The following is a 24,492-nucleotide window of genomic DNA, read 5'->3' as shown; positions in this document are numbered from 1 at the left end:
AGGGAGAGAGGAAGAAAGGAACGAGGGCAAGGAGTGAATGAGAGGAAGGGAGGGAGGGAATGAGAGGAAGGAAGGATGGAAATGAGAGGCACAAAGGAGGGAGGCAGGCAGGGAATGAATGAGAGAAGGAAGATGGAAATAAGAGGATAGAGGGAGGGAGGGAGGGAGGGAGGGAATGAGAGGAAGAAAGGGAGACGGGAATGATAAGAGCAAGGGAGGCAGGCAGGGAAGAAGTGGGAACGGGATGGAAATGAGAGGATGGAAGGAGGAAGGGAAGAAGAGATGAGTGAAGGGAATGAGAGGAGCAAGGGAGGGAGGGAAGGAATGAGAGGAAGGGAGATGGAAATGAGAGGAGGAAGACAGGAGGAAGGGAAGTAGGAATGAAAATGATAGGAAGGAATGAGGTAGGAATGAGAGAAAGATGGAAATTAGGGGCGGTGGGAGAGAGTGGAGTGGGGAAGGGGAGGGAGGGAGGGAGGGAGGGAGGGAGGAAGGAAGGAAGGAAGGAAGGAAGGAAGGAAGGAAGGAAGGAAGGAAGGAAGGAAGGAAGGAAGGAAGGAAGGAAGGAAGGAAGGAAGGAAAGAAAAGGATTTTAGGAGATGACCAGTAGACTTATTCCATAACCAAATAGAATTCTTCACCACCAGCACACCTGCAAAACAATGGAAAAACCCAATCCCAACCTCTTGGGAGCTGTTCAGAGAGCAGCAGAACCACACAAACAATACTCACTCTTGCTCCAGGGCAAATCTGATCATTTATAAATGACAAAAAGCTTGGATCGTCCTGGTGCATTTTCCCCACCCGTTACCAGCAAGCCCAAATACGGAGTCAATTGAATATACGGCTCTTTTCTTCGCCGAGATTCTTTTGGATTGGAACCAGTTGAGATATTCCTGAACTTGCTGGTGCCGAGGTCCACCGAAAGGTGCAACACGGACAGAATCACGACTTGACGCAATCGCCAGCAATGGAATTGCCTGGATACCGTGAACGCGGTGGTCCTCTGCTTACGACCGCTTAAAACGACCATCCAAAATGACAACGGACCTTGTGAAACTTCTGATTTTTAGGCAGCCACCACCAAAAAGACATTTAACATTTTAAAATAATTGCTTTAAAACAACAGTGTCCTATTTTACGACTGCTGCGTAATGCTTCGTGACCATCCAAAAAAGAAGAAAAAAGCGGGCAAATCAGTCAGACGACCCATTCTACGACCACAATGATTTAATTCTTGTTTGTGCCTTAAGGACTGCCTAGACTTAACAACAGCTCCTTTGGTGTCCATTCAAAGTTAGAATAGCTTGAGGGGGGGAAGTCTTAGAGACAAGTTTTTCCACGCTTATGACTGTTGCAACCTTATGAGAAATGAATTTTATTGGGGCGGATACTCTTAATAACTACATTCCTGATTTTAACAGCTGAAGGGACTCTCTTAACAACCAGGACGTCATGAAACAGGAGCGCAAAATCCATGTAATAAATGTCTCGCTTCGTGACGGGAATTTGGGAATCTTGTCATAAGTCCGAGGACTCCTTGTATAAGAGCTGGGATGGCGCAGTGTTTAGACTGCAGCACTGCAGGCTACTTCAGCTAACAGTTAGATGTAGTTCAGCAGTTCAAATCTCACCACTGGCTCAAGGTTGACTCAGCCTTCCATCCTTCCGAGGGGGATAAAATAAGGACTCAGACTGTTGGGGGGGGGAGAGAGGATGATTATGTAAACCGCTTAGAGAGGGCTGGAAAAGCACTGTGAAGCAGTATATAAGTCTAAATGCTAAATTTCCAGCTCCGAAAAGAATTCTGCTCAAGACCGGCGAGCAAAGAACGGAGGGGTTTTATTTTAAAGCACTTTTTTTATTATTATTATTATTATTATTATTATTGATCTCATTGAAAACAGAACAAGGAAATGACAGAGCTGAGAGGCAGTGCGCCCCTTAAAACATTGTCCAAACATTGAACAGAAAACGAATGGAGGAGAGGGAGGGAAGGAGAGAGAGAGAAAAAAAGAGAAATAACACCCAGCCATATGTACTGTTTAGAAGAGAAAAAAAGAATGGGGGCAGAAAGACCCCAAAACCTGATACTGCACTAATTGCAGTATTGAAAAGATATATGAAAGGGGGAAAAAAGTTAAAGAAATAAAAATAATAATTAAATGACCTCTTTGGCCATCCCACAAAAGGCGACGACCCCATTTTATGCTTACTACCGTAACAACATATTCGGGGAAGTGGGGTTTTTTTAATTATTTTTTTTTAAAGGGCGGGGGATCCAGATGGGTTGTGTTGTGTATTTTTTTCCTGTCCCTGCATTTCATACTAAAATCGCTTTTTTTTTGTCTTTTCTTTTTTTGTGTGTGTGTGGTTTTTATTATACAACTGTAATTTATAGTCGCGCCAGTAAAAATCCGCAGAGAGAATTCAGCACCGTAGAAGTTGCGTGGATGGGTGAGGAAGAGGAGGAGGAGGAGGACAGTGCCAGGGAGATGGAGAGGAGAAGGAAGGGGACGTGTCCGTTCAACACCCCAACCCTCGTCCTCCCTCTGTCTACCGCACCCCACCCCTAATTTCATTACAAAATAAACTCGGTCTGATCCAACTCAGAAAAACGGGTAGCTTTCGAAGAGGAAGGAGACGAGAGGCTTGCAGGAAATCAGGAGGGCACAAAATCTCCTGGGGCTTTGCAAAATCCTCCAGTCTCGACTTAAGAAATGCCTCCCCCCCTTAGAAAAAAAAAAGGGGTGTCTCTAAGAATATCAATTTTTATTTCTCTCCTTAAAGATGCCACACTCTCTCCCGACAACCCAAAGTTTCCCCCTTCCGATTTGGAGTCAGCGTGGTTTGAAAACAGGGAGGGAAGAGGCAGGAAAGGGGGAAAAAATAAAATTATTTTAAACGTTAACAAATAAAAGGAATAATAGTCATCATAATAATAACAACGCTGCGGGGATAGAGTAAGGAGCAGCTCTACCCAAGGACTAGGGGCGTAACGGAGAAATCCCAGAGGGCCGCTCCCTTTGACCTGGGTTAAATCGGGATGGAGGAGCGAGCAACGAACCAAGAATTTATCGGACTTGGTCTCTGCTTGACTTCCTCTTCCAAAGCCCGGGGCAGCCAGCAAATGAGTGGGTGGGAGGGAAGATTCAATAACAGCAAGCCAAAAATAAAAATTAAAAAAAAAATTCTCAGATATGTGCCAAAACCGGCGCAAATCTCCGAGACTCTCCGCAAGAGTTTGTCCCCCCCGCTCGCCGACGGGGAGCGACGGTTTCTGCGAGCTGTCCATTTCAACGTTCCTTGTTTCCAACGAGGAGGGGAGGGGGCTTGGAGAACACTTATCACATTAAAAGAGAGGGAGGGGAGAAAGAGAGAGAGAAAGAAAAGCCTCCTTCGGCCACGGCGAGGCAGCCTTCCCCCTGCCACGTCGCGAGAGGGAAGGGAAGGAGGGAGGGAAGAAGGAAGGGAGGAGGGCTGAGCACCACGCCGCCACCGTCCACACACACACCCCAAAAGGGGAACCAGTCACGGCGGACGCAGGCTCGCCGGGGGGAAAAAGGGCAAAACGAAACCGACGCAATAGCATCGTCTTCGATGTCACGGCCTGGCTCGAGAGGGGAGCTCGGGCTCTTCAGGGAAGTCCTCCCAAAGTAGACGGGGATGCCAAGGCGGCCGAACTGGTGTCCGGGAGTCTGTTCTCAGGGGTCTCCGGCGAGGAGGCGGTGGCTGTAGAAGCGGCGGCGTCACCTGCCTCCACACTGGCCTGCCGCTGAGCCAGGACAGCGCTCGAGTGCCTGCATTTGGGCGAGTCGCAGAGACAGCTGAAGTATTTGGCTTTAATGTTCCAGAATCTCTCACCGTAGTCGAACCTGCGGGAAATAGGAACTGTTAGTAAGGGATCGCTTACAATTCAGTTTTGTGTGTAATTTTATGAAGAGGAGGAATCACTTTTTGTATCTTATCTTTTCTTTTAGAATAGAATAGAATAGAAATTTTTATTGGCCAAGTGGGATTGCACACACAAGGAATTTGTCTTTGGTGCAGATGCTCTCAGTGTACATAAAAGGCAAGATACATTTGTCAAGAATCATGAGGTCCAACACTTAATGATTGTCATAGGGGTCAAATAAGCAATGAGGAAACAATCAACATTAATAAAAATCTTAAGGATACAAGCAACAAGTTACAGACATACAGTCATAATTGGAAGAAATGGGTGAGAGGAATGATAGGAAAAACCTATTAGAAATAGTAGTGCAGGCTTAGTAAATAGTTTGGCAGTGTGGAGGGAATTATTTGTTTAGCAGAGTGATGGCGTTCGGGGGAAAAACTGTTCTTGTGTCGAGTTGTCTTGGTGTGCAGTGCTCTGTAGCGACATTTTAAGGGTAGGAGTTGAAACAGTTTACATTTTTGTTTTTCCATTTTCCTTTCATTTTTGCCATTGTTTTTTTCCTTAGGTTACCTTTTTTTTACATTTTTATAGTTTTATATCTTTTATTGCAACATTGAATAAACCAATAAATAAATAATAAATAAATAAAACCAGACAACTCTGGATGGCGAAGAGAAGATGGGATGGGGCAAGGGGGCTACTTCCTCTCCAGGGGAGGGAGTAACAGGAGAAGAACTGCCCCCAACATCCCCCCGCCCCACCCCGCCTTGACCTCCGTCTCTCTACTCCCGCTTTTGGGGGGCAAAGCACCCGTACCCAATTTCTTCCCCTGCCTCTATCTGTCTGCTGCTGAAGAAGGCGATTCTGGGGAAGCGCAGATCCTGGTGGGACATGAAGACTCGCACGGCGATGAGGTTGGGCTCGCAGAAGTGGTTGATGAAGCGGCTGATGTTGCCGTAGAAACGAGCATCGATGCAGTAGACGTCCCGGTCCTGGAGAAGAGAAGACGGGAAGAAGGGTTTTAATGGGGGATAAAAGAAGGGTGTAAAGACAACGGTGGAGGCTTTCGAAACACTCGGTGTTGAGGCCTGATTTAAGGGTCAGGTCAGATCTGGCTCCCGACACCCAACGGCTCTTGGTGCCAAAGGCAATAGACTAAGGAATAGAGGTCACAACAAGGAAAGAAGGAAAGAACAAAAGAAGAGAGGGGGAAGAAAGGAAGGGAGGGAGGAAAGGAAGGAAGGAAGGAACTAATTAAGTAGGGAAGGAAGGGAGGGAGGAAGAAGGAAGAAAAAAAAAGAAGAGAGAAGGCAGGCAGGCAGGAAGGAAGGAAAAAACTAAAGAAGAGAGAAGGTAGGTAGGTAGGTAGGTAGGAAGGAAGGAAGGAAGGAAGGAAGGAAGGAAGGAAGGAAGGAAGGAAGGAAGGAAGGAAGGAAGGAAGGAAGGGTGTTGTAGCCTGTCCACATCCGGCACTGCTGGGCACGGATCCCGAGGATCGAGAGACAGTTGTGGCTATAGGCCCGTGCATTTGGCAACCGAGTCCGATAGCAAGGAGGTCAGAAAGGTTTTGTTGACAGAGGCTGAAAGCCAATCAGGGCCTTCTATACCTCCCAAGGTGCCTATAAGTGACTCAGGAGAAGAGAAGGAGCCTCTTCTTCATGCTAGGCTACGCAGAGTTGCTAGAAGGCAGGAATGGTTAAGCAAGAGGAGGTCTATGTGTAAATAGATCAGTAGAACAATTGGCCACACCCTTGGGCTATTTAAGGCTTAGTCACGTCATGATTTGTTGTGCAAGTCAACTTTGGCATTGTCCCAGCTGTTCGCTTGGACTTCTCTCTTGGATATTATTGTTTCAATGATGATTTACAAACTGGAAATTTGGACTAATTATACCCAGGCTTCCTGGCAATTCAGAGTAGGTCCACCAATGAGATTTGTGTGATCGAAAAAATGATCTGCTTGTTTTAGTTTCTGCTTGGATTCTGGCCCAATGCGGGAATGCTAATTAGCAGTTGGCACCGAACAGACTTATTTCTTCATTTTCTGAACCATTAAAACCAAACTTCACTTCTCGTAAAATGTTAGAAGTAAAAGCTTAAAGTGTGGGGGCCTATTTCCTGGGGGGCTCGTCACTGGGACAGAACAGAAGGAAGGAAGTCCTCCAACAAAGCCAACCAAATTTCAATATGGAATTTCTCTGAGCAGAAACCACCTAAGTCAATGGCAGCAGAGGAGGAGGGGAGGAAGAAGAGGGTGAAGGAATGAAAGAAGAGGGAGAGAGGGAGTGGAGGGGGAAAAGAAAGATGAGGAAGAGAAGAATGGGGAGGGGGAGAAGGAGTGGAAGAGGGAGGGAGGAGGAGGAGGAAGTTATTAAATCAGGCCACCTTCATGCAATAACCAAGAATCCCACGTCCAGCTGGATGTGAGCAAAGAATGAGTAGTTTAAAAGCAATCACTGGAATCACATACGGCTCCGTTCAAGGAACGGCTGATGGGGGCTGGTACTCCCACCGTGTCAAAACCTCCCATTTGTGAATGCTGCAGTTATTCACTTACACACACACCCTCCACTTGGTAGCAATTTGTCTGAATGAATTTGAAACACAATCAAAGCAAAGAAGATCAAACAGCAGTTTAGTGCTTATGCCTTGAAACGGCAGTGTCGGATTTAGAACTGGTGATTTTGTCTCAGACTTTTGCACACACACAAACACACACTCTCTCCCCCTCCCTCTCTCTCCCCTTCTTTCTTTCCCTCTCTTTGCTTCTCTCTTGCTTTCTCTCTCTTTCCCCCTCTCTTTCTCTCTCCCCCATCTGTCTGTCTCTCTCTTTCTCTATCTCTCTCCATCTCTTTGCTTCTCTCTTGCTTTCTATCTCTCCCCCTCTCCCTTCCATCTCTCTCTCCCCCCTCTTTCTCTCCCCGTCTCTGTCTGTCTCTCTTTCTCTCCCTCTCCCGTCTATCTCTCCCCCATCTCTGTCTGTCTCTCTCTCTCTCTCCATCTTTTTGCGTCTGTCTTGCTTTCTACCTCTCTTCCCCTCTCCCTCTCTCTCCCGTCTGTCTCGCTCCCACTCTTTCTCTCTCTGTCTGTCTCTCTCCATCTCTGATTCTCTTGCTTTCTACCTCTCTCCCCTCTTTCTCTCTCTCCCCCATCTGTCTGTCTCTCTCTCTCTCCCTCTCTCTCTCCATCTCTTTGCTTCTCTCTTGCTTTCTCCCTCTCTCTCCTCTCTCCCCCTCTCTCTAACTAGCTGCTAACGATCTTCCCAGCTCTTACCTTGCAGGCTCTTTCGTTTTTACTCTCTACAAAGAATGTTTTCCAAGCCCTAAGTCTTTGCAGGGTTGTTTTCATTGCTCTAATTTTCTCCGAATAAATTTCTTCCCAGCCCTAACCAGGTGCTAATGATGTTCTCAGCTCTTACCAGCTTGCAAGCTCTTTCATTATTACTCTGTGCGAAGCATGTTTTCCAAGCCTTAAGACTTTCCAGGGGTTTTTTTCATTGCTCTACTTGTTCGAATGTTTCTTTCCAGGTGCTAATGATGTTCCCAGTTTTTAACTGGCTTGCAAGCTCTTTCACTGTTACTCTCTCTGAATAAAGTTCTTTTAGAGCCCTAACCAGGCAATAAAATAATGTGTTGGCTAATGAGGCTACCCAGATCTGGTAAGCAGATTCCCTATTTTCCTCTCCCAAAAGTAAGATGTGCATCTTATAAAGCCCTACATGGCATTGGACCAGAGTACCTCTGGAACTGGCTGCTACCGCACGAATCCCAGCGGCCGATAAGGTCCCACAGAGTTGGCCTTCTCCGGGTCCCGTCGACTAAACAATGTCCTCTGGCGGGCCCCAGGGGAAGAGCCTTCTCTGTGGCGGCCCCGGCCCTCTGGAATCAACTCCCCCTGGAGATTAGAACTGCTCCCACCCTCCTTGTCTTCCGTAAACTACTTAAGACCCACCTATACCGCCAGGCATGGGGGATTTGAGACACCTTTCCCCCAGGCTTATTATAATTTATGTTTGGTATGTATGTGCTGTTTGGTTTTTAATTATGATAGGGTTTTTAGTTTTTTTTAATATTAAGATTTGTGCCAGTATAATATTGTTTTTATCATTGTTGTGAGCCGCCCCGAGTCTTCGGAGAGGGGCGGCATACAAATCTAATAAATAATAATAATAATAATAATAATAATAATTATTATTATTATTATTATTATTATTATTATTATTATTATTATTATTATTATTATTATTATTATATTATGATTATGGTGATGATGATGATGATTATTATTATTATTATGATTATGATTATTATTATTATTATTATTATTATTATTATTATTATTATTATTATAACTGAAAAACACGGTAAACAAATCTGCCACTTTTGCAAGAATCGTGCGCTGCCCGAACCAACTGTGCCTTTCCAGGAGAATGCCGGCAGTGCGAAGAGACCAAAAATGTTCCATCATCTACTGTTGGAAGAAGTGCACGTTGCTTCTCAATTCTCCCTGCCTTCCCCTCTGTCCTTCCTGCCCACTCCCCCTCCCCTTTTAAGTGGGTAATTTCATTTGCTTGTAAGTAGGCATCCTGCAAGGCCTGGGTTTACTGTAATTGGATTGTCAGGTTCAATAGCAAGAGTGGGAGGAGGAAGGAAAGCTTGGAAGCTTTGGAGTTTAAGGAAGATGAAAATTGGCCTCCCTGATGCACCGAGAAAACTTCTTCTGGTTTAAATGCGTGTTTTAGGTCACATAAGTACGTGGAGAAACATTTTCACTTGGGGCAGGGGGAACGTAACCGTGTTTCCCTGAAAATAAGACCCTGTGTTATGTATTTTTTTAAAAACCCTAAAATAAGTGCTTGCCCTTATTTCCCAGGAGCCCGGGTGGCACAGTGGTTAGATCTCTATCTATCTATCTATCTATCTATCTATCTATCTATCTATCTATCTATCTATCTATCATCTATCTATCATCTATCTATCTATCATCTATCTATCTATCTCTATCTATCTATCTCTCTATCTATCTATCAATCATCTATCTATCTATCTATCTATCATCTATCTAGCTATCTAGCTATCTATCTAGCTACCTATCATCTATCTAGCTATCTATCATCTATCTATCTATCTATCTATCATCTATCTATCTATCATCTATCTATCTATCTATCTATCTCTATCTCTCTATCATCTATCTATCTATCATCTATCTATCTATTTATCTATCTATCATCTATCTATCTATCTATCTATCTATCTATCATCTATTATCTATCTCTCTATCTATCTCTCTATCGATATCTATCTATCTATCTATCTCTCTATCTCTCCATCTCTATCTATCTATCCATCCATCCATCTATCTATCTATCTAACAAACTACTGCCCGATGTCCGTACTGCTCCCGCCCTGCTGGCGTTTCGCAACGCCATGAAAACCTGGCTTTGCCGGCAGGCCTGGGCGCTATAAATTTACATCTTTGATGGCCAACTGTATGAATGGTGTGCATGTATATGATTGTGACTGTCCTTTTTATAATAACTTTTTAATGGGGTTTTCATTTAAAATAATGTTTTAGTTCGACTTCTTTCTATCATTTTGTATCTATTTATATTGTATTTATATTGCTGTAGTAAGCCGCCCTGAGTCCTTTGGGATTGGGAAGCATAGAAGTCGAATAAATCTGCCTGTCTGTCTGTCCATCTGTCTGTCTAGAAACCTAGAAACAAAGAAGATTGACGGCAAAAAAAGACCTCATGGTCCATCTAGTCTGCCCTTATACTATTTCCTGTATTTAATCTTAGGAAGGATATATGTTTATCCCAGGCATGTTTAAATTCAGTTACTGTGGATCTATCTATCTATCTATCTATCTATCTATCTATCTATCTATCTATCTATCTATCTATCTATCTATCTACCTACCTACCTACCTACCTACCTACCTACCTTACCTAACCTACCTTTCTCATTTATTGTTTGTATTTGGTTCTTGTAATGTAACCAATTGTACCATTTCCCCCATATCTTAATAGAATTCCGTTTCTTCCTTATCTTGTAGTTCAGTAGTCAAGTTTACTCATTTCTGCACACTCAAGTTTTTTTCTGCAATTATTACTGAGCTTCCCTGGGACCTTTGCTGTTTCAAAGGTGAAAAGAGCTTCACACGCCGTCCTCAAAGATCGTGTTCCACCCAGTGTGATGCAAGACGGAAGGAGAAGGGAGAGAAGGGTGGCGGAGAATTCATTTTAGCACTTCCACTCGCCCTTGAAATCCTTAGCAATTTAAGAAAAACAAACACACACACACCACCTTTACCTTGTTGCCAAGGTCAAAAAGATAGCAGTCTTCCTCACGGACGTTTGCCTCCGAGTCAGAAATCAGCTCTCCGACGTATCTGCAGGGACACAACAAACAGCCCCCCCACATCAAAAAAAAAATGTCTCTATATCGTGCAGAGTCCAATACGTGATTTTTTTTTAAAAAAATTAAGGACGATTAAAGGACGAATGTCGCAAAAGGTTATTTTTCAAAAGGCCACTGAGCTTTAATGGGATTTTTTTAATTCCTGGAAAATGAGGCAAAACTAACTTAACAATATCTCCGGGACCGCCTTCTGCCGCACAAATCCCAGCGACCGGTTAGGTCCCACAGAGTTGGCCTTCTCCGGGTCCCGTCGACTAAACAATGTCGTTTGGCGGGACCCAGGGGAAGAGCCTTCTCTGTGGCAGCCCCGACCCTTTGGAACCAGCTCCCCCCGGAGATCAGAACTTCCCCCACCCTCCTTGCCTTTCGTAAAATTCTTAAGACCCATCTCTGCCGTCAGGCATGGGGGAACTGAGACATATCCCCTGGGCCTATACAGTTTATACATGGTATGTTTGTGTGTATGCTTGCTTTTTAATAATGGGGTTTTTAGTGTTCTTTAAATTATTAGATTTGTTCTTACATTGTCTTTGTTATTGTTGTGAGCCGCCCTGAGTCTACGGAGAGGGGCGGCATACAAATCTAATAAATAGATAGATAGATAGATAGATAGATAGATAGATAGATAGATAGATAGATAGATAGATAGATAGATAAATTAAATAAATAAATAGATAAATAAATAAATATATAAACAAATAAAACAAACAAATAAATAAATAAATAGATAAATAAATAAATAAATAAACTGTCTCACTTAGTGACGGAAACAGCCTGCCCTGTGGCTGTACGTATTGAGGTATCCATCCCACGCATTCAGCCCAGATTTTTAAAGTCAGGGTACCATCAAGACACCCCTCAATCAATCCGATCGAAATTACCTCCTGTCGTATTGTGTAGCACGGGACGGACTATCCTTTCCAGAGATTTATACTGTTTACACACACACACACACACACACACACACACACAGAGTTTAGAAATCTGGCTGAAAACTGTCCAGGCAGCTGACCCCAAGCTATCTGGGTGAAACCCAAGCAAAAGAGCCAAGAGGCATCAATCTATCCATTGCTTGGCTTGAGATGCATACAATTTTGGGAAAGGAGCCAGTGAAGGAACTAATCAGGAGGAGTCGGGAACAGCCCATGTGTCGCACATGGCCTAAGGCAATGTCGTGGTCTGCCAGTGGCCAACGGATCTGGCTGCAGATTCGGACAGTGAGGAGGTTGGGGAGGAACATGGGCCAGTCCTGGAGTCTAGGGAAGGCTGGGACGAGTGCTCTGCATCCAAGGCAGAGACAGGACCAAGGCTGTCTGACAGTTATCAGCTGCCTTTGGAATCAGATATCAGTAAGGCCGAGGAACAGCTGGATCCTGTTCCCAGTGAATGTATGCACAGAGCTGCTGGATGAAGGGAACAGCTGAGGAACAAGGGTGGAATTGGGAGTAAGGCCACAAGTGGACGGTGAACTGCCCCTCCCATAGGGAATAAAAGAGGAGTGATAAGGGAGGGGAGTTTGCAGGAGACAATAAGTCAATATATGAACTAACCAGCAATGTATGTTTAGAGAAATTAGCACAATGTTGCTTTAAGGGCTAGTGCTGCAATTAGCTATAAGAGGGAGCCAGAATGCCTCTCACTCTCTCTCTGTCTCTGTCTCTGTCTCTCTCTCTCTCTCTGTGTGTGTGTGTCTCTCTCTCTCTGTCTCTCTCTCTCTGTCTCTCTCTCTCTCTCTCTGTCTCTCTCTCTCTGTCTCTCTCTCTCTCTGTCTCTCTCTCTGTCTGTTTCTCTCTCTATCTCTCTATCTCTCTATCTCTCTCTCTCTCACTCTCTGTCTCTGTCTCTCTCTCTGTGTCTCTCTCTCTCTCTCTCTCTCTCTCTGACTATACTATACTGTAGACTTATTTTGTGCTAAATGTTGGTCTATGTATTGTTTATGTACGTAATCCTTATGGTTCGCCCTAGCACAAAGCTGAAAGCATCAGCCTGAAGATGACGAGTGGGACCTCGTCAAAACATCGCCAGGAATCTCTGTAACTCACACGGGAAGAAAACCAAATATGCCAAAATCAATACTTATGGTATTATATATGTATGGGGGAGAATTGTAGTAGAATTGCTGTGTGTATAGAACTATGTGTTCTGCAGGGGACTCTTATTGTAGAATTGCTGTGTGTATAGAACTGTGTGTTCTGATCTTGGTTTGTATATGATTGATTAATATATCTGTGGAGAGGGGCGGCATACAAATCTAATAAATAAATAAATAAAATATATATGTATGACCTGGACTGTTTAATGACTACTCTATTGAATATATGTAAATAATATTTATACTCAAATTCTATTGGTCTCTGTTATTGACTGGATATCTGCCACTAACACATCTACTCTGCATAAGTTTGTTTTAGGAACAGTACGAATGATTCCTTAGCATTCTAACAACTGCAAATGCTCTCTTGAAAGACTTTGCTGGATGCGAATGAGAAGAATTCACAGCAACTGAATAAGGAGGGGGCTTTGTCGGCACAGGGAGTCTGCTTTATGGTTTGGGAACACCTAGATCACAAGGGACAGCTGGTCCTCTGATCTCCAGTCCTTCCTCTCTTTCATCCCTGGATTCACAAAAAAAAAAGAAGAAGAAGAAGAAGGCAGCACTCACTCGCACACAAAAGTCCCCAGCGGAATGTCTTGCATCGTCCTCACGCCCCAGCCCATCTTCCTCGTCCGGAAAAGTTGCAACCTTGTCCTGAAAAAAGAGAGAAGAGAGGCAGCCCTGTGAAGCTCTACAAGACCACCATCTCACCCACCAGTGGGTGTTCAACTCTCTGCAGCAACACAAACATTCATTGCAAGTATCCGGACCAGATTTAGTACAGTATAAACCACCCAAAATTTTCTCGCAGACCACAAGGGGTCCATGGACCACCGGTTGGTGACCCCTATTCCAGCCAGACCTTATACTCAAGCAGGAGATCCTACACCAGTGATGGCGAACCTATGGTACGGGTGCCACAGGTGTCACGCGAAGCCATATCTACTGGCACGTAAGCAGTTGCCCTAGCTCAGCTCCAACATGCATGTGTGTGTCGGCCTTTGGCTCACACAGAGGCTCTGGGAGGGTCTTTTTGGTTTCCAGAGAGCTTCTGGGCGGAAGGGGAAAGCCTTTCTATACTCCCTTGGTTCCAGGGAAGCCTTTGGAGCATGGGGAGGGCGAAACACGAGCCTATTGGGCCCACCAGAAGTTGGGAAACAGGCCATTTCCAGCCCTCCGAGGGCCTCCAAGAGGCAGAGAAAGCTGTTTTCGCCCTACCCAGGCATTGAATTATGGGTGTGGGCACTCGCACATGTTCTTTTGGTACCCAAGGAAAAAAAGGTTCACCATCACTGTCCTACACCATTCCAAACCGATAGTCGTTCGATCTCTCCTTTATTAAAAACCTCCAGCGTTGGAGCATTCAACAACTTCTGGAGGAAAATCCTTCCCACAATTAATCGTTTTCACCATTGAGAAATCCCTCCTTAGTACTAGGTGGCTTCTTTCTCCTTGATGAGTGTCCATCCTTCGCTTCGTGCCCTGCCTTCAGGTGCTTTGGAAAATAGGTTGACCCCCCTCTTTCTTTGTGGCAGCCCCTCGGATATTGGAACACCACTATCATATCTTCCCCCCAGAGATTCGCACTGCCCCCACCCTCCTCACTTTCCGTAAAAGTTTAAAGACCTATCTGTGCCTGCCAGCCTTGGGGCCATTAGACCCTAGTCCCCTGGCCGACGAGCGTAATATGTCTTGCTGTGTGAATGGGAATGAATGATTTTAAATCTGAATTTAAATTAAACAGTCAGGACGTAGGGAAAGGATATTTTCTCACGTTACTTCTAATCTTTCCCCCAACTAACCTCAGATTGTGCCCCCTTGTTCTTGGGTTCACTTTTCTATTAAAAACATTTCTTTCCTGAACCTTATTTAACCCTTTCACGTATTTAGAAACATAGAAACTTAGAAGACTGACGGCAGAAAAAGACCTCATGGTCCATCTAGTCTGCCCTTATACTATTTCCTGTATTTTATCTTACAATGGATATATGTTTATCCCAGGCATGTTTAAATTCAGTTACTGTGGATTTACCAACCACGTCTGCTGGAAGTTTGTTCCAAGGATCTACTACTCTTTCAGTAAAATAATATTTTCTCATATTGCTTTTGATATGTCCCCCAACTAACCTCAGGTTGTGCCCCCTTGTTCTTGGGTTCACTTTCCTATTAAAAATATTTCTTTCCTGAACCTTATTTAACCCTTTCACGTATTTAAATGTTTCGATCATGTCCCCCCTTTCCCTTCTGTCCTCCAGACTATACAGATTGAGTTCATGAAGTCTTTCCTGATACGTTTTATGCTTAAGACCTTCCACCATTCTTGTAGCCCGTCTTTGGACCCGTTCAATTTTGTCAATATCTTTTTGTAGGTGAGGTCTCCAGAACTGATTATTCCAAATGGGGTCGCACCAGCGCTCTATACAGCAGGATCACAATCTCCCTCTTCCTGCTTGTTATACCTCTAGCTATGCAGCCAAGCATTTTACTGAAAGAGTAGTAGATCCTTGGAACAAACTTCCAGCAGACGTGGTTGGTAAATCCACAGTAACTGAATTTAAACATGCCTGGGATAAACATATATCCATCCTAAGATAAAATACAAGAAATAGTATAAGGGCAGACTAGATGGACCATGAGGTCTTTTTCTGATTTCAATCTTCTGTGTTTCTATCTTATTAGAGTTTTAAAAGTTTTTTAGCTCTATTAATTGGATTTTTTTTAGATATGTCTATTGTATATTGTTTTGATATGTTGTGAGCCGCCCCGAGTCCTCGGAGAGGGACAGCATACATATCCAATTAATAATAATAATAATAATAATAATAATGATGATGATGATGATGATGATGATGATGATGATGATGATGATGTCACCCCTGCTCCTTCTTTTCACTAAACTAGACATCATTCTTAACTCTCTCCTCCCCGGCTATAAACGGATGGCCAAAGAAAATCTGGAACATCTTACCGGAGTCCGTTTTGCACCACCCGATTCCGGCAGTTTCTCCAACAGGAACAGGCATGGTTACACTCGAAAATTAACGGAGGTTCAGCCGTGTTGAATTCTGGCAGCAGCCGTCCATCCTACACCCGGGGGAGAAAAAGGGAGGTTTTTAGTAACCAGGGGTGGGATTCAGATGGTTCGGACCAGTTTGGGGTGAACCGGATGTTAATTTTTAATTTGATTCACCAAACTAGTTGTTCCAAGGACTGCCTAACGCCCCACCCAGGAATCTCCACGCAGCCCGGGTCAGGATTAGCAAAAAGTTGGATGTAAAAAAGTTGGATGTATTACCATATTAGGTAAAAGTAGAATGTAAAGCATGCTAATGCCGAGTCATAGGGTGTGAACTGCAATTTGATTGGACCAGAGCATTATAAGATGCAAATCAACTTCACCATGATTTGACCATCTGATGTTGTATGCTGTTGATGGTGGTGGCTGTTAGTTGGCTGGCTGGAGCAGTTTGAGCGTGAGTTAAATATTGAGTAGAGTAGTGAAAGTGATAAAAAGAAATCTGGATTGCTTTAGTATCTGCTAGAAACCTGGGTTGGTTTGGGATCTACTAGAAACCTGGATTGGTTTAAAATCTACTAGAAACCTGGATTGATTTAGGATCTACTAAAAACCTGGATTGGTTTAGGATCTACTAGAAACCTGGATTGGTTTAGGATCTACTAGAAACTTGGATTGGTTTAGGATCTACTAGAACAGTGTTTCCCAACCTTGGCAACTTGAAGATATTTGGACTTCAACTCCCAGAATTCCCCAGCCAGCGAATGCAAATATCTTCAAGTTGCCAAGGTTGGGAAACACTGTACTAGAAACCTGGATTGGTTTAGGATCTACTAGAAACCTGAATTGGTTGAATGTCTACTTGTAAGTAAGCTGAATGTAGCTAAAGTAAAGTTCCTGTATATAGAAGACTAAAGTAGAAGATATTTTGCACTAAAGAATAAAACTATTGTTTTCTACAAAATGTGTTTTTGTCATTTATCTGGTTCCATAATTGCCACATTATACTCTGATACCTGCGGGACTCTTCACATATATATATATATTTGCTACATTCAAAGCAAATCTCCACCCCCACACTACATACTAGGAAGAAATGTCAGTTGCAAACATTCCATTTAAAACAACACAAAGATTGGAATTACGAAAACAAATATATATATATATATATATATATATATATATATATATATATATATATATATATATATGAATGGACAGTCCATTTGGTTCATATATATATGAATGGACAGTCCATTTGGGATGCGAGGTAAGTGTAGGGGTCACAATGACTTTAAAAGTGGCTTGATGTTATTAGCCTATTCTGCTTCACCAAAGGAAGTCAAACACCTTCCCCCCCCCTCTCCTTTCACCTTCCCTTTCCCCATTTCCCCTCCTTTTTGCTTTTTTTGTGTGTGTGTGTGTGTTATATCATGAATAAAATTGTGATCGACATATACTGCTCAAAAAAATAAAGGAAACACTGAAATAACACAGCCTAGATCTGAATGAATGAAATATTCTCATTGAATATTTCCTTTGCACAACTATTCCATTTGCACAACAGCATGTGAAATTGATTGTCAATCAGTGTTGCTTCCTAAGGTTTGACTTACTTGGAGTTATATTGTGTTGTTTAAGGGTTCCCTTTAATTTTTTTGAGAAGTGTAATTTGAAAAGAAATGAGAGGCGCACCAAGCTCTCCCCATCTAATCCATCCCATCAAGGCGGCAGGGCCCAAACATTTTACAAAACAAACAAAAAATCCAAGGCCAATGTATCACTCTCTCTCTCTCTTTTTCTCTTTCTTTCTCTCTCTCTCTCCCTCCCTGTCTCTCTCTCTCTCTCTGTTTGTATGTTTCCAGGCCAGCAGATCCGTTCCTCCCCTCTGCTGGTTTTTCTTGCTGCTTAATTGTCTGAATTCTTTTTGCTAGAGATTCTCCAAGATTCGGTCGCCAGGACAACAAATTGAAACCAGCCCTAAAAGTTTTAACCCTGTTTTCACGGACTCCGCTTTGTGCCACCTGGAGAGAAGTCCCAGGGAAGCCTGGCCAGAAGGGGGAGAGAAATTACGAGACACTCGCCCACCCCTTTCCTGTTGCGCCCTCCAAACGCCCCAGAGGAAAGCACCTGCCCCAAATCCTTACCCGATCATACCAGCACCGCATGCTTAGTTGTCCACACATACACTTGCTGGAGGAACAGTCGTCTATGCACACGCAGTACTAAAAGCAAAGGAAGGAGAAGCAGAGTTACTGGGGGAAACAGGAACAGGGGGGAAATGTTCTGGGTTCGTTTGCACCTGTCAATTGTCACAGAGCCGGTCACGAAGGGAGCATTCGGCTCCACCTGCCTGCCCAGACACTGCCTTTTGGCTTCCTTCCCTCCCTCCCTTCCTTCCCTCTCTCCCTTCCTTCCTTCTTTCCTTCCTTCCTTCCTTCCTTCTTTCTTTCTTGACGCTGGGATTCATGTGGCAAAACGCAGTCTTGTAGGTAATCTGTCCAATGCCATGTAGGGCTTAATAGGTCATAACCAACACTTTGAATTGAGTCCAGAAACCAATTGGCAGCCAATGCAGTCCGCGGAGTGCTGGAGAGATAGGGGCATATCTTGGAAGGCCCAAGACTGCTCGCGGGGCTGCATTTTGCACAATTTACCCCCTGTGTATGAGCAAAGCGTTCTGGGCATGCGCAGAGTGTGAAAGAACCCAAATGGCGGCGCCCGGGCGCATGGGAGGGGGAGTCTCGCGCTCTATTCGCGACCAGCTCTCCGACAACCCAGCAGGCCAAATGAAACCGGGAACATTTCACCCCTGGGAGGGAGGTATCCGGCAAAGATACGAGCTCTGCGATTCTTATTCAGGAGCAGAGTTAAACCAATGGGAAATTTTGATGGGTGGGCGAGGGAAGGGGGGAAGAGGAAAGGGGGGGGGGAAAGAATACGAGAAGAAGAAAGTGTAATTAAAAGTGAAAGGAGGAGGAAGAGACGCCGAAGACAGGAGTAGAGTAGAGTGAAGTGAAATAGAATAGAATAGAACAGAACAGAGATTAGAATAGAATATAGAATAGAACAGATTAGAGATTAGAATAGAATAGAATATAGAATAGAACAGAATAGAATAGAATAGATTTTTATTGGCCAAGTGTGATTGGACACACAAGGAATTTGTCTTGGTGCATATGCTCTCAACGTACATAAAATAAAATATACATTTGTCAAGAATCATGTGGTACAACACTTAACGATTGTCATAGGGGTCAAATAAGCAATGAAGAAGCAATATTAATAAAAATCTTAGGATATACGCAACAAGTTACAGTCATACAGTCAACATGGGAGGAAATGGGTGATAGGAATGATGAGAAAAACTAGTAGAATAGAAGTGCAGATTTAGTAGAAAGAATAGAATAGAACATAATAGAGATTAGAATAGAATATAGAATAGAATAGAACAGAACAGAGATTAGAATAGAATATAGAATAGAATAGAACAGAGTAGAGTAGAGATTAGAATAGAATAGAATAGAATAATACTGGAATGAAAAATAGAATAAATAGAATCCTTAGAATAGGATAGGATAGAATTCTTTATTGGCCAAGTGTGATAGGACACACAAGGAATTTGTCTTTGGTGCAGATGCTCTCAGTGTACATAAAAGACAAGGAGTGGGAAGAGGAGATGCACAAGGGGAGGGAGGGAGGGAGACCCAGTTCCTGTCACCCGTCTGGCACCTGCAAATGAGTGATGTTCCTGTCCACGTTCATGGGTGAAGTCACACAGTTTTGGGAAATGTACTTGTAGTTGACAGGGCAGGGCTCACCATCCACAGAATTGATGCAGGGAATCGGGATCCGCTCGTAACCTCGGGCGATGTCTCTGTCACAGCAGGGAGAAGAGAAGAAGGGCTTTAAAAGCAAGAAGCCGCAAGGGGCACGGGTCTATTTAAACAAAAAAAAAAAGATACTGCCTGGCATCTGGAGGCTCTATTCTGCGCCGTCTCGCCGTATTCCAGGCCATTCAATCCCGATTCCCATCAATGCAGACCTCCCCATCAATGCAGCCAGGTCCTTAGGGCAGCTCCTAAACCCCAAACTGCTTTGAGTTTGAACTGAAGAACTTGACGCCATTTGCTTAAGGATGTGCCTCGCCTCCTCCAATTTCCCTTTCGGTGGGATTCAAATAATTTTAACAACGTTTTCTCTGCCCCAAGTGATTTCTTCTGACAACCAGTTCAACCAAACTGCTCAGAAAGTTTATTGTAAAATAGTTTAGTAATAATTAAGATAGACAATGATGTGCACCATTATTTGGCAAAACAAGACTTAGAAGGAAAAGTGGGATGGGGATATAATACCCTGTTTCCCCCATCTCTCCCGAGTAAGACAGCCCCTAATAAGCGAAATCGAAATTTTGAGTGCAAGGAAATGAGGTCAAACATTTAGTTCAGGGTTCAAAAAAATATACTGCTCAAATAAAGGGAACACTCAAATAACACATCCCAGATCTGAATGAATAAAATGAATCAGTGTCGCTTCCTAAGTGGACAATTTGATGTCACAGAGGTTTAATTTACTTGGAGTTATATTGTGTTGTTTAACTGTTCACTTTATTTATTTTTGGGGAAACAGTACATTTTTAATTGAGGGTTTTTTATACAAGATGTAAAAGGAGGAAGGAAGGAGGGAGGGAGGGAGGGAGAAAGAGGGAGGGAGAAAGAGAGAGAGAGAAAGAGAGAGAAAGAAAGAGTAAGAGAGAAAGAAAAAAGAGAAGGAAGGAGAGAGAGAAAGAGAAAGAGAAAGAAAGAAAGAAAGAAGAGTAAGAGAGAAAGAAAAAAGAGTAAGAGAGAAAGAAAAAGAGAAGGAAGGAAGGAAGAAAAGAGAGAGAAAGAGAAAGAAAGAGTAAAGAGTAAGAGAGAAAGAAAAAGAGAAGGAAGGAAGGAGAGAGAGAAAGAGAGAGAAAGAAAGAAAGAAAGAGTAGAGTAAAAGAGAAAGAAAAAGAGAAGGAAGGAAGGAGAAAGAAAGAAAGAAAGAAAGAAAGAAAGAAAGAAAACAACCAGTTCTCTTGAAGTGGTGCGAAGTGGCTGAATCCCACCACTGGAAGCCCCGCTGCCCTGATCTAACAGCCCTCCCCCCCTACAACCATCTCTCCTAAGAAGGAAAGGATCCCCCCTCCAAAAATAAATTGGGGTAGGGTGAGAGAGAGAGAGAAATGGAGACAAAAGCGGGCGGTCCAACTTTTTTCGCCGGCCACACCTGCTTAGTATCTTCTCCACCTGGGCGGGTTTCTCTGGAGCGGATTCTTTCAGGGACTTGTTCATCTGCAAAGTGACCCAGACTTGAGAGTTGAGGCTAGAACACTGCAGCGGAGTCTCGCCCTCCTTGTTCTTCAAGGTCACGTCGGAGCCGCGGGAGAGGAAGAGTCTGCAAGGGAAGGACAAGGTCAATGAGAAGGACGGGGTGACCCTCGGCCACATCCGGTTGGTGCCAGGCGTGGGAAATCAAAGGTCCACGGACGATTCAAAGGGATACCTCTGTTTTATTATGCTAACGGGGTGCGCAGAATGCTGGGAAGCCAACAGCCCAGGTTCGAGACCCAAGCGCTGGGTCATGGCCGAGCTCCTGTTCTGTTCTGCCCCTTTGTTACACAGATTGCAAACGCTCGCCACACCCTTCTTTATTCATAACATTTTTGGGTCCAAATGATCAAACAATCATTCCATTTCCCACTCAGTTTCATTTCCAGCTAATGACCTATAAAGCCCTACATGGAATCAGGCCAGATTACAATATACATCCTAAATCCAATTATTTAAAAGCAATAATCTAAAAACCCTAAGAACCAATTTAAATACTCTCATACCCATTCGGTCAACAAGCTTACAATACATTCGTTGGCCAGGGGGTAGTGTCAGCGACCGGTCAGGTCCCACAGAATCGGCCTTCTCCGGGTCCTGTCAACTAGACAATGTCTCTTGGCGGGGCCTAGGGGAACAGCCTTCTCTGTGGAGAGCCTGGCCCTCTGGAATCAGCTCCCCCCAGAGATTCACAATGCCCCCACCTTCCTCGCCTTCCGAAAGAGTCTTAAGAGTCACCTATGTTGCCAGGCTTGGGGCAATCAAGTCTCAACCTCCTGGCCAACGAAATGAGATATATGTTGTAGGATTGTTCTTAAATATCGGATTTTTTAGACTGTGATTTTAAATTTAATTAGATTTGCCTTTGTGTTGTATTGTCATATTATGTTCTGTTAGCCGCTGCGAGTCCTCGGAGGAGAGCGGCATACAAATCTGTGCATGTCCGTGGTTTCATTCGGCCCTCTGGAACCAACTCCCCCCGGAGATTAGGCATGGGGGAACTGAGATACTCTTTCCCCCTAGGCCTTTACAATTTATGCATGGTATGTTTGTTTGTAGGTATGATTGGTTTTAAAATAGGGGTTTTTTAGTTGTTTTAGTGTTGGATTTACATGCTGTTTTTTATTATTGTTGTTAGCCGCCCCGAGTCTACGGAGAGGGGCGGCATACAAATCCAATAAATAATAATAATTATTATTATTATTATTCAGGAGTTGCTGTTGTGGGTTTGCAATGAGGGCCAAGGACAAACAAAGAAAATAAGAGAGAGAGAGATGAGCTCAGGTTTGACTCCACTACCCTACTTCTTCATGTCTTAAATCAAGAGTCCCCGACCTTGGCAACATTAAAACAGATGGAGGGGGGGGGCATACAAATCCAATAAATAAATAAATAAATAAATAAAATAAACATACCCAGAGGCGAGAGAAGCGCCTTTAATTTCGCACAGATTTTTTTAAAAACCAGGAAGACGGGAGGGGAAGGAAACCTCCTCCCTGGGTTTTGTACTTACACGACGCACTCATAGCGGTTCTCCCGGGCCGCAATGTGCAAGGGGGAATCTCCGTGAATGTTCACTGCGTGCAAGTCGCACTTAGCAGCCAGGAGAGTCTCGGCGATCTCGATGCAGCCGGAGAAAGCAGCCCAGTGTAAACAGATGTTCTGCTCCTGGGGGAAGAGAGAGAGCGATTGTGGGGGAGGTGGAACAAGCAATAAGACCAGATTATTTACGGGGCCGTAAATTCTGCCTCACACGTCCCAGCCACCAATCAGAGCCCAAAAAATTGGCCTCCAGAGTTGGCGGGACGGTGGAGAAGGGCCTTGTCTGTGGTAGCTACAGTTCTCTGGAACAACCCCCCCCCCTTCAGAGATTCGCACCGCCCTCACCCCCCTGGCCTTCCAAAAGGGCCAATACCTATGAATGATACGAGGGTCGCCCAAAAAGTAATACACCACTTTTTTTTTTCTCAGCCTACAGTAATGGTACGAATGCAAAACTTTAGATATACATTATTTGAATTGTCAGGAATTGTTCTGCCGGGCTCTATGGTAAGAGTCTCCCGAAAATTCAAGGGTACAAATTTCAGACACACACACTTGAAAGTTCAAAAACAATGTTCTTTATCACAAAAATTCAAAAGAAACAAAGCACCCTTTTTGTATTGCAAAGAGCACTCGTTCCAAAACAACCTGGTAGTCTGTACAATCCCCTTAATCAGTCCTTAAGTACTTAGCTAGCAGCTGTGAAGAAACGTCACAGCCCTCCTTCTTCCACGAAGTGAAACACACACACTTTGCTCTGCTTTGGTTTCAAAGTCGTGAAAAATCAACAAACAAAATCCGGAAACAGCAAGGCACAGTCCTGAAGAACAACGATCAGACAATCTTCCACAACGGCCAAGCCAACACGCTGCTATTTATATCAGCAGCTCTAATTCCTGGAGCCCCACCCAAACACAGGTGGCCTCTCTTATCTCCTGTAATATTGCTTCAATTGGTCTCTTCGATGCATAATTCTGCGCCTGCGTGGGTCTAACACTTCTTCATCCGAATCGACCGAAGATAATGGTGATTGGCTTCCTGGACTGTGTGCCAAGCCCCCCTCTTCCAAGTCTCCCCCACCTTCTTCTTCGTCCGAGGAAACTGCACTACCTGACTCTGTTGGCAATAAAACAGACCTATGATATGTTGATGTTTCCCCTGCATCCACCTCCACATTCCTTGGGGCAGGAGCTGGGTCAGAGCCAACCACAACAGGAATGAGTGTGTAAATGCTGCATTTCTTCAGACAGATAGAGTAGCTGTGTTTCGAAATGGCGTCTGTAAATGATGGGTGTTACAAGCAGCATGTCGTCATTGGATTTCTCACCGCGGAGAAAGAAACTGTTGGGAACATTCACAAACATTTGTGTACAGTTTATGGAGAATCTGCAGTCGACAGAAGTACGGTTAGTCGCTGGACACAGAGGGGGAGGCCATTAGAAGATGGTTCCGTGCAGAAATGGCTTTGTGACCAAAACAAGGAGCAGTACCAACAAGACATAAACACCCTTGTGTCTCGCTGGAGAAAGGCCATAGAATGGGATGGAGATTACCGTGGAAAAATAGGGAGTGTAGAAGACACATCATTCTTTCTGGTGTGTAAATTTCATTGTGTTCAATAAATAATTGTTGAAGAAAAAAAAATGTGGTGCATTGCTTTCTGGGCGACCCTCCTAGATGGATAAATGCTTTTTTTTAAAGAAAAATAGTGGAGTTTTAAATTTTGCATGTTGCTTTTTGTTGCACGCCGCCTTGAGTCCATCAGAAGACAACTGGCTTAGAAATTGAAATAAACATGGATAAATGAAATAAGAAAGGAGAAGATTAAAAAATCTCCCGAATTCTTCCTATTGGGCATTTCAAATACGATGCATAAAAAAGAAATTTACTACTTAATAATACATATATTGGTTGTGGCAAGAATTACATTTGCACAGAAATGGAAAGAAAAGGAAATACCAAAAGATGTAGAAGTACAGTATTTAAAAAAATTATGGAATGTGCAGAACTAGACATGATGACAAAATGTTTGAATAATCAAGCTGAAACAGAATTTTATAAAATATGGGATAAAGTATATGAATTGTGGAATTTTAAAAATAGTATCAAAAATCAAATAAGTAAGAATTTATAATTATCTGAACTTATTATTTTGAAGGTTTA

General features: G+C 43.6%; 1 protein-coding gene across 15 annotated transcripts in view; it reads right to left on the bottom strand.

Moving 5' to 3' along the window:
* Window positions 1–2,755: 2,755 nt before the first annotated feature.
* Window positions 2,756–24,492, bottom strand: part of EHMT1 (euchromatic histone lysine methyltransferase 1) — a 136,896-nt gene continuing 115,159 nt past the window's right edge. For all 15 annotated transcript variants that reach the window (XM_070758730.1, XM_070758735.1, XM_070758722.1 and 12 more), the window contains 9 exons: window positions 22,301–22,455; window positions 20,687–20,854; window positions 19,166–19,310; window positions 17,581–17,658; window positions 15,386–15,501; window positions 12,985–13,071; window positions 10,215–10,293; window positions 4,715–4,890; window positions 2,756–3,875 (listed from right to left, as the gene is read on the bottom strand). In XM_070758730.1, coding sequence (XP_070614831.1) covers window positions 3,638–3,875; window positions 4,715–4,890; window positions 10,215–10,293; window positions 12,985–13,071; window positions 15,386–15,501; window positions 17,581–17,658; window positions 19,166–19,310; window positions 20,687–20,854; window positions 22,301–22,455 — 1,242 coding nt within the window. In that variant the 3' untranslated portion in view covers window positions 2,756–3,637. The remainder of the gene's footprint in view (window positions 3,876–4,714; window positions 4,891–10,214; window positions 10,294–12,984; window positions 13,072–15,385; window positions 15,502–17,580; window positions 17,659–19,165; window positions 19,311–20,686; window positions 20,855–22,300; window positions 22,456–24,492) is intronic.

This window comes from Erythrolamprus reginae, chromosome 8, assembly GCF_031021105.1.
Source record: "Erythrolamprus reginae isolate rEryReg1 chromosome 8, rEryReg1.hap1, whole genome shotgun sequence".
NCBI lineage: Eukaryota > Metazoa > Chordata > Lepidosauria > Squamata > Dipsadidae > Erythrolamprus > Erythrolamprus reginae.
This window is presented reverse-complemented; position numbering and strand designations above follow the sequence as displayed.